The sequence below is a fragment of the Tamandua tetradactyla genome, chromosome 9 (assembly GCF_023851605.1).
Source record: "Tamandua tetradactyla isolate mTamTet1 chromosome 9, mTamTet1.pri, whole genome shotgun sequence".
Taxonomy (NCBI): domain Eukaryota; kingdom Metazoa; phylum Chordata; class Mammalia; order Pilosa; family Myrmecophagidae; genus Tamandua; species Tamandua tetradactyla.
This window is the reverse complement of record NC_135335.1, coordinates 1,964,545-1,974,506: the sequence shown is the minus strand read 5'-3', so window position 1 is coordinate 1,974,506 and position 9,962 is coordinate 1,964,545. Positions and strand designations below refer to the sequence as shown.

General features: G+C 64.5%; 1 protein-coding gene across 1 annotated transcript; it reads right to left on the bottom strand.

The window, feature by feature from the left end:
* Window positions 1-1,036: 1,036 nt before the first annotated feature.
* On the bottom strand, window positions 1,037-9,374 carry MRPL23 (mitochondrial ribosomal protein L23). Its single transcript, XM_077115349.1, has 5 exons — window positions 9,308-9,374; window positions 6,067-6,189; window positions 5,091-5,173; window positions 4,519-4,592; window positions 1,037-1,295 (listed from the first exon to the last, which is right to left on the bottom strand). Exons 1-5 carry the CDS (start codon window positions 9,322-9,324, stop codon window positions 1,131-1,133), a joined length of 462 nt encoding a protein of 153 aa, XP_076971464.1. The 5' UTR covers window positions 9,325-9,374; the 3' UTR covers window positions 1,037-1,130.
* Window positions 9,375-9,962: the final 588 nt, after the last annotated feature.

Genomic DNA, 9,962 nt, shown 5'->3' with positions numbered 1-9,962 from the left:
GGGTGGCGGGAGGAAGGCGGGGGTGCTCCCTCTGGGCTGCTGCTTCTTCGGGGGGAGGTGCAAAAAGGCAGTGAAAGGCTAAGACAACCAGGGGTGGACCAGTGCCCCTCCCCACTGCCCTCCTGCACGCAGCCCAGGGGGCTCTGTGGACCTCCCACCTCCATTCTGGAAACAAAGCCCAGATGCCCTCCCACAGATTCTGCAACCCCCCGGGTCCCCCAGAAAAGGTGCTGTGCACCCCTACTTGTTCCCGCAGGCAGGGCTGGCCGGGCTGCTGGCAGAGGCTCCTGGCCAGCCTGCAGGGAGCTGCAAATGCCACCCAGGCCCGGCCTCGGCAGCAGGGCAGCAGGCAGGACGGCCACCGGGAACCCCACAGGACGGTGGCCGCTGCTGTCAGGAGAGGCCTGCACCCCACTCACTGCGTGGTCCCCAAGTTCCCCCTCTGTCCCAAGGGAACACTCATTTCAAGAGGAAGCCACCTTGGCACCTTCTCCTCGGCGCCTCCGGGCTTCAGAAACCTACACCCTTGGTGCCAGCACCCTCAGCTGCAGGCTCCTGCTACCCAGGTTTCCCTCCCTAAAAACACCTCGGTCCCCGGGCCCCCCGAAGCCCCCACCCCACTCAAGACCACCGCAGGGATCTTTTCCATGAATTGGACCCAAGCCAAACACCAGCCTGAAGTTTCCTTCCTCAGTGTTCCCAACAAGGGCCACTGTCCCGGCTGAGCAGAAGGGGCCCCATGCCTTTCCAGCCCAAGGGTCACCCGTCCTCCATCCCCCCACCCCAAGGCCCAGCTAAGGCCCCTCTGAGCTCCAGCTTTTGAAATGCAGGATCTCAGAAAGTTTTTCTCCTTGCTTTCCATGTGACTGTCCTTTTCCCAGCTAGAACGGGCGGGGCACCCCAGGTGGGTAGGGACGAGGCCTCCCTGCTCTCACCTCCTCCCTGGGGGGCTAGCTGAGGTCCCCAGCCCGCAAACTCCTGAGAGGGTGCCCGCCAGCGGCCTGCGCAGCACAGAAGGACACAGAACCTTCCAGGCTGTTGTCCACGTGGCGGGGCTTTATTCAGGGTGTGAGGAGTAGGCTGAGCGTGCGGGCCGTGCAGCACTGAGCAGAGCCCCGGCCGCAGCCCGGTCACAGGCCGAACCAGCTGGGCACGCCAGGCCGGCGGGGGTCGGGGCGCTGTCTTAGCTGCTCGTCCTCCATGAGCGTGGCTTGGATGTCCTCCACCGAGCCGCCGCCAGCCCTCGGCCCCTTCTCGGGGAACAGGTCAGGGAAGGCGAAGGTCTGCCCGTGAGCCTAGAGAGAGCACATGAACCGTCGGCCGGGCGGCCTCTGCCCACGTGTGCCCTGGAGCCTTCTAGAAAGGCTCATCTGTGGGGAATGGAGGGGCCCCCAGGGCAGGCCGGCCGCCTGGCAGGACAGGAGGAGGAGGGCAAGTGGGGCCCCTCTGTCTGCGCCCCATCCCGGCCTCCGGCTCTCGTCCAGCAGCAGGAAAGCGAGGCCCCGGGCCGGCCCTTCCCGTGGACATTCCTCCTTTATGGAGCAGCAGTGCTGGCCGCGGCCTCGTTAAAAGCAGCCCAGAAAAGGCGCCCATTCACCAGCCGACCCAGCCTCGTCGTCCGGGCAGGAACACGACACAGAAAAACACGACACAAATCACGCCTGGTGCCACGCTAAGACTTTTTCCATCCAAAATGCCTAAAGGCCTCCACCCACATTAAAGGCTTCCCCTCCTCCCGGCTCAGAGCTTGGCCAAGAAAATGCACAGAACATACAAAGAAACGCACATACACGGCAGTCCATAAATCAGGGGCGGCTCTGCAAATTAACTGGGTTTGCGTCTTTCAGGAAAAGTTCAGAACATGTCAGCGTCGGCCAAGTCCCAACCCAGACCCCAAGGCAGGGGGGCCAGGTCCAAGCCGGGTCCCCGGGGCGGGGTGGGAAGACTGCTCTTCGGGGAACAGATCTGAGCTGACGCTTGCTAACTCCTGTTTAGCAACTCGAGATAAGGGGCGAGAGGTGGAGGGGAAAGGGTGAGGGGCAGGGGCGGCAGCTGCCAAGCAGGCCTCTGTCCTTTCCGTTTCTCGGTCAGGAACGGGGTCTCGAGAAACGGCGGCTGTGTCTGGAACATTTTAACAAGTGAGATCAGGAAAGCACAGTTGGCTCCCCGAGACCCTTGTTTTGTAAAGAAATTTTGCTTTGGGCAAGCAGCCAAGTTTGATCTGAAACAGGCCACATATTCGGCCCTGAGAACGGAAGGCTCACACGTTCTGTCCCACGGAGCAGGGAGCAGGGGCCGGGAGGCAAGAGGCAGCAACTGCGAGCTCAGTAGCCAGCCTGCGGGGGGATTAGCTTACACTGTTCAAACTTGTTTTTTCTCCTTTAAAATACCGGAGGGCAATAGCTTACACGCAGGGCTGATTGCCCAGAAGGGGGGATTTAAGTTTAATATATTGAGGTGAATTTGCTAGTTTTCTGAGGCGAGGGGAACCTGTTGACGTTTTAAAACACAACTACAATGACTGCAATTGGTGAGAGTTTGCGATTCTCACTAGAGACACCAGCCATTTGGGGTGCCGAAGCTGTGGTCAGATGCTAGGTCCCCACGGCCTCCCCTCTTCTAGAAAAGTCACCTGGCACTTACAAAAGTTAAAAGCTTCATGCCTTCCAGGGAGGAGAAAGCAAGCCAATGGGGGAGAAAGAACAGAGAGGGAGAAAAGTATCACTGGGAAAAACAGAAAGGCCTGCCCCGACTCCTAAGCCCCCCGCCCGGCACGGGGCGGTGTGCAGCCTGCGACCATCCCTCCCGCCTCGCAGTGGAGCGGGACGGGCGGCCTCCCAGGGGGGGGTCTGTGTAAACACGCTGGCCTCTCCGGTGTGGCTGCAGGTCAATGCTCCTTTTGTTATTGGGGAACTGAGGCGCTCGCTGGTGCTCCAAGGACGTGGGGCCAAAGAGACGTTTGTCAGGTTGTCAGAGAAAAAATGTGGGACTCCCACGACGTGGGACCAGGACTTCCCGCCACAGCCAGCTCAAAAACAAATCCCGCCATTGACCGCGCGCCCGCCGGCCCCTCTGCGCTCTCACAGGGAGCTCTGTGACGGGCCCCGGAGCAGGGCCTGCACCACCCCGGCCGGGACAGACGCAGGCAGAGGGCGTCTCCACGGCTCCCAGGTGCCTCTGGGGTGGGACAGGGACCCCCCAGGAGCAAGGACACATGGCCTGGCTGGACTGAGGCGGTTCAAAGATTTACTGGAGTTCACGGGGGAGGGAGGGGAGCATAACGAATTTTAATTTTGGTGCAGCAAGGCACCATGCCGAGCCAGGGTGCTTCCTGCGTCCAGTTGCCCTGCCTCGTCTCTCTGCCTCCATTTCAGACGTGCCGGGCAGCAGCTGCAGGCGCCACATCTAAGCCCTGCTAAGTTCCGTTTTCAGGACCGAGGTGGGGCCCGGGGAAAAATGTGAGAGCTCAGATGACTCAAAAGCCACTTGTAACCGTAGCTGCCTGCAGTGCCCGTGGCGAATGCTGGCCGTGGGGACGTCAACTGGCCACCGTGCCAGGGGCAGGTGGCCACCCAGCTCGGCTGGGGCCCACGGGCCAGTGTAAGGTGGACGGCAGCGTCCTTAGGGCAGATCGGCTGCCTTCAGGGACAGCAAATATCAGTTCAAACAGTGATGGGGCCCAACAAATGTAACCATTTTCCAGAAAAACAGTCGTTCTTGCTGGATCTCTCCCCCCAAACCCGGTGCCCGGTCTGGGACGCCGTTTCTGCAATGGCGCCACTGCCACCTAGTGGCTGACGCCCGTCCGGCTCGCCCAGGGACACAGCAGGCCCCTGACGGCGACGGCAGGGGACAGCAGGCCGCACTCCCAGGCTCAGGAAGGGCGGGGGCTGGGGCTAGGGCTGGGGCCGGCATCCCCCCTTGCCTGGGGCCTGAGCAGGGCTGTGTTTGAACAAACAAAGGCTGACCCGGCCCGCAGGCCCTTTCTCCCGGGCTCTACCATAGGCCCTGAGAGCAGGAGGGGTGTTAAGACAGGGCAGGAGCAAGGTGAGTGGGGCTGTGCCCGTCCCCGAGGGTGCCGCTCAGAGCCCGAGGCCCCCTTTGCTGCCACTTTTCTGCTCGCAGAGGGTACTAAACGGTGCCCCAGGCACGGCCCCTCCCCTGAGGCCAGGCCTCAGGCAGGGTCTGCAGTGGTGGGAGGCAATGGGGGCACCACGTCCCAGGTGGGACAGGCCGGCCTCTGCCCACGAACATCACCAAATGGTAACCGGGCCGTCGGCAGGCAGTGCCCGCGCCCCCCAGCCTCCACACTGCCAGCAGCTGGGGCACCCCACTAACAGCTTCCAGTACTCTTCCCTGCCTTTCCTCAAGGGCTGCAACTATTCATGGGGATCTTGTCTCCTGGCTGCGAGCCTCGGGAGGGCCGGGGGCCCTCTCGCTCAAGGCCGCCTGGGCCCCTGGGGCCCCACCCCTCAGGGCCGCGGCCGTGGGAGACGAGGCCGCTGGCCGCTGACTCACCAGCTGCACGTAGGCCACCTTGCAGTCGGGCTTCTTTACCCGGACGTTTCTGTGGTCCCGCTTCCGGTTGGAGCCTGAGGGGAAGGGGACAGTGACTGTCTGCACAGCCCACCCAGGAACCCACCCCTGCACAGAGCGGGCACTCTCCCTGACAGCACGGCACAGCACCCCGACCCCCGAAGAGGGGCTAGCTTAAAAAGATTCTCTTTACCCTCTGCTGAAAACCTGAGTGCCTCTAAGCTCACTCCAGAGCCCCACTTCCCCAGGAAGCCCTGGGCAGGGCCCGTGTGCCCGTACGGCACCCTGTCACCCTCCCCCAGCCAAGGGCTGTCAGATTTACGACACAGAGGCAGCACGGGTCACCAGCAAAGGAGCAAGAAAGAGGCTCTCTCCAAACTGCCGATGTGCCTCAACCGGCCCCCAGGCAGACCAGGGGCTAGTCCCCCTGGACGCGATGCCGGCTCTGTCAGGCAGACAACACGGGCCCTCGGAGGGCCCTGGCTTCCTGGGGTGCAGAGGCCTCAGGGTAGCCGTGCGGGCACCAGGTCAGAGCCCAGCCCAGGCGCGCTCACCATGCTGTATCCGCGTGCGCACGGCGGCCACAGGCACGCTGTAGATGCTCTGCAGGTAGTTCCTGACGTCCTCTCTGGTCATCCTGCGGGAGAGAAGAGGGAGTTTAAACAGGGCCGCAGTGAGCACCACCATGTGGGCAGACAGCCGACCGGAGGGCCAGGGAACCCCAGGGGGAGGCAGAGCCCAAAAAGCTCAGGGCTGCAGGCTGCTGGGCCACGTGTACCCCCAGGCAGCATGGGGGTGACACGGCTGCACCATCGCCATTGCCCTCACCCCGGAGCCCCGTCCCCAGGCAGAGCCACTCCCAAGGGAAGGGACAGTCTCTGAGTGCCCCCTGTCTGCAGGGCCCAGGCTGGCACCAGGTCTGCCAGTGGCTGCCTGCTGGCCTTGACCCACCCCTCCTTCCCCACAGCCATTACAACCGTTGCTACTAGACTCCAGGCCTCCTCCCGCCTTGTCTTGAAAGACTCAAACGTCCCGACCCTTGGTCCAGACGCAAAAGTCACTGACACCCTCTGTGGTGGTCACATCCTAAGAACACAGAGCAGCAGCCTGCAGTTCTTGCCACAGGGACATTGGGGTCCCCTTCTGTGACCCAGTGGCAACACTGCCAAAGGTGGGGGGCACCCTGAACTCAGCAGCACAAAGAAACAGACTGCAGGACCCACACTTTGGAAGCTGCCCTGGGCACCCCATGGGTCACAGACCACTCCCACCAAGCCTCTCCTGGGGAGACATGGGCCAGGAATTCAACCAAAGGCTTGAGTGAGAAGAGAAACCCAAGTCCTGGCTTTCCCCAGGCAGGGGGAGCAGCAAGGTCGCAGGCCCAGTGTGGACTTCCGCCTGCTCCGCAGACACTGATGTCTGCCAGTGGAAGCGCCTGCGGTGTCGTCAGAGCAGGGAGAACCCAGGCCTGGGTGCCCGCAGGCACATGCGCACGCCGCAGCCGGGCCCCTGGGGCCACAGGGCACTTACTCCATGGGGATGTGGAACTGCACGGTGTCCTCGGGCTGGGCCATGCCGGGCCTTACCAGCCGGATGAAGAAGTTGGTACGGAAGACACGGAGCTGGGGGTTGCCCAGCTGGTACAGAGGGTACCTGGGAGGCAGAGGTTCATTTCTGCATTAGCACCGGAACACGGAGCAGACACACCCACCCCATCGAGGGCCTTCTACCCACTTGCTCCCAACAGGGATTGGGGGGGGCCCAGTCACCACCCAGGACCTGGAGCAGGGAGCACCCAGAGAAGGCTGGCGGGTAGGGAATGTGCGGGTGGCCGGTTAACCTGGTGCCCAGGATCCACGTGGGGTGGCAAGTGCCAAGCCCCTCACCCTGGTCGAGCCTTAGACGCCTGACCAACGACAACAAATGAGTGCAGGCCAGTGGAGGTTGTGCCCTCCATGCCACGGGGTGGCAAGGTTCAGAAACGCCTGTTCTTTCTCAGCGACAGTCCCTCGGGCACCCTGTTAGTGGACCCCCAGAGGGTTGGCCACTGGCAACAGGGCCCGTTGTGCTCAGGAGAGGTGACCTGAAAAGGACGAGCCCATGCCCTAAACCTGGTTAGCCCCCACGGTGGGGGCTCCAGAGGCACCAAACCCAAGCTCACTCAGAAAGGTCATTCCTGTGCTTTGCCCGAGGGGAAGCACCAGCTGACCAGGAGAAAGAATAAGGAACACGTGACAGGCTCACAGCCATGCAGGACTGTTTTCAATAAACTGGTGGTTCCTTTTAACAAGGCAAGTCACTGGCTACAAGATGACATGTCACCCCTGCTGCCCCCCAAAAGCCACAGTGGGATCAACCACTGTGGCAGCACTGGCCCCGTATCCAACCTGCCTGGGGTCTGCCCCGCCCCTTCTTAAGCCTTGGAGCAGGGTGGGGGTTGAGCCCAGAGAACAGCTGTGGTACCACCCAGGTCTCACTGTCCACCCACTGACCAATCCAAGGCATTCCACATGTGCCCTGGAGAGCACCCGACCACGGCCTGAGGGCTGGGGAGAGGCCGAGGTGGTCAGGGGGTGCTGGAGGCCCGGGTAGCAAAGGCTGATGGGCACATGACATCGCCTGGCCACTGCCCGACCCAGTACCCACGGGCCAGCGGTCCAGCACCGCCTGGGCTCACTCTGGGCCACAGGTTCCAGGCTCCAAGGCTTTGAGGGCCACTGGGCATGGGGGCCTGCCAGGCTTTGTCCGCGGGCGCTCGGGCACTCCTGGCAGAAAGGTATCTAAGGGGCCCCCACCCTCCCCCTGGCGACCATCTGTGGCACTGCAGGTGGGCAGTGTGGGGACAACGCCATGACCCTGGGGATGAAGGGGGGCCGTCTCACAGATCCCTTCTTCTCTGTGCCTCCAGAAGGCCCCAGTTTAGGGGTCTACAGAGGTCTGTGACGCGCATGTCTCTTCTCCCCATTTTGGGCCTCCCAGCCCGCAGACCCCCCACGTCTGGCCTACCCCCTCTGCAGGGCCCTCTCTCCGAGTTCTGGAACACTCTTCTCCTGGCCCCCGCCCGCTCCCGGGGACGGCCCTGTGCACCTGGCTGAGCTGGAGCCCTCCCTCTCCTCAGGGGAGCGTCATGGGCCGCACCCCCTCTTCACGGTTTCGCTCACCCCCAGGGCCACCCTGACTCCCTGGGATCTTTCAGGAGCATCTCAAACTTCACATATTTCAAGTGGGACTCTCACTCTCTCCTCCCTCCCTGAAAACACGAAAACACGAAACCCTGGCTCCAGCCCAGCCCAGGGGCCCCTCCCCCACGGCCCTGCGTGACTCAGCCCTGATCCCACCTCGCCCCCACCCAGCCGGTATCCCACCCTTGAGCAAGTCCTGGCAGCTCCGCGGGAAGGGGTGAACCCTGAGTTAACCCCAAGTCTGCTGGGTCGCCAGTCCACTTCAAGTTTTGATTCCTCAAGGGCAGAGGGCCGCCCCCCTCTTTGCAGCACAGCCCCCAGCCCCTCTCTGGGTTTTGCTGAGGGGCCGCCTGCCTCACCACGCTCTCTCCGTCCCCTCACCCCCCACCTCCTGGAGGATGCATCAACTCAGCCCATTCCAATCCAGGCTGGTCACTATTCCCCTACATGCACCTAGGGGCCACCATCCACTCACTCATTCCTTGAATCATTTGTTCGACAAGAAACATGAAGCAGTTCCTGCTTAAACCTCGGGGGAAAAAGGACAAGACAAGACCCTGACCTCAGGGAGCACACATTAGCAGGCTCACACGTGGGGGCGGCTGGGAAGCAGCCTCCAGAACAGGGAGCCTCTGAGCAGAGCCGCGGGTGAGCACTAATGGGCCTCCCCCACCCCTCAAAAAAATCCCTGCAGAGTTACACTGGCCACTCTCCTTTCTTCTTCAAATCTAATCTGGTCCGGATTCCACTAAATCAGGGTTTCTCTGGCTGGGAAGGCGCCATTGATGTTTGGGGTGAGGTCATTCATTCCTCGCTGTGCCCCGCCCCCCCCACGGCCAGCAGCACCCCTGGCCCCCACCCACTGAGGCCAGGAGCCCTCGGGCCCCCTCCCCCAACACTTGCGACCACCCAAAACGTCTCCAGACATTGCCACGTGGCCCCTGCGCTCCTGAAACCCACCTTTAACCCCCTCCTAGGCCCCAGCCTCATCCTGCCGCCCCCCTCCTCAAAAGGCCATGACCCCCGCTTCCTGCAGCTCCGCGCACAGGCGCATTCCTTCCTGCCCCACGCACTCGCTGGTGCCTCGCCGTCTGCTCCCACCACCCGGCTCCCTTCCCGGATCTGCCTAATTGCTTCTCGGCCTTCACGACCTCGCTCGGGCGCTGCCCTCCCGGGGGCCTCCGAGCCCCCGAGGGGACTCGCCTCCCCTCCCCCGGCCTGGGGGCGGCCTCCTCCCAGCCCGCCCGGCCTCCCGCTGGACCCGGCGGGCAAGGCGCAACCTCGCCGCAATCGGGCGCCCTGGGGTGGGAGCCTCTCCGGCCATGCCTTCCAGACCCGGGGCCCCCTCCCTGCCCTGCCTGGCGGCCCTGATCCCTCCACGAGTGGGGAGAGGGCACCCCAGCCCTCCTGACTCTCCGAGGACCCGCGTCCCTGTCCCCCCCCCCCCCGGGCTACCCCCAGGCCTGCCCCCCGGGTCCCCGCCCGGGCCATGTGCGTCTGTTTGTGCCACTGGAGGGGCGCCCCCGAGGGGCCGAGCGGGGCAGGGGCGCGGGGCTGCGGGCTGCGGGCGGACGGGCCGCTCTACTCACAGCACGTTCCGCGCCATGGCGGCTGCGGCGGCGCTTCCGGGGTTCGGCGGGCGGAAGGAGCAACGCGCCCGGGCCGCGCCCCGCGCCGCTGGCACAGCGCCCCCTCGCTTCCGGGAGGCCCCCCGCAGCCGGGCGCCCGCGCCACGGCAGCCGGCACCCCGCACTGCACCCCGCACCGCCCCGCACCCCACCACGTGCCCCGCACCGCGCCCCGCTCCCCGCCACGGCCTCCCGCCCCGCGCCCCGCAACGCGCACCGCACCGCACCCCGCCCCGCGCCCCGCAATGCGCACCGCACCCCGCAACGCGCCACGCCCGCTCCACGGCCGCCCGGCCCTGCACCCCGCACTGCGCCCCGCCCGCGCTAGGCCGCCCACACCGCGCCCTGCCACGCTCTGCCCGCGCCACAGCTGTCCCGCACCATGCCGCCTGCACCGCGCCCGGCACGCCCGGGCCTCGGAGCCGCGATGATACTCCAGTCGTGGCGTGGGCAGGATCCCCCTCTCTCCACGGGGTGGGTGGACGGGCGCGGGGCCTCCTTCCCCACCGGCGGGGCGGCTTCCCCTCCTGGTTGCGGAGCCCCACGGCCCCCTCCCCAGTCCTTCCAGGCACCCGACCCCCGCGACCTCCCTCCCCATTCCCAGACTCCCCTTCCC

What these genes read in the sequence shown, in the direction of transcription:
- MRPL23 (XM_077115349.1), bottom strand. An exon ending in GCGCACGCGGATACAGCATG is followed by an intron (nt 4,593 to 5,090) that starts GTGAGCGCGCCT and finishes CCTTCCCCTCAG; the next exon opens with GCTCCAACCGGAAGCGGGAC. An exon ending in AGGTGGCCTACGTGCAGCTG is followed by an intron (nt 1,296 to 4,518) that starts GTGAGTCAGCGG and finishes TGCTCTCTCTAG; the next exon opens with GCTCACGGGCAGACCTTCGC.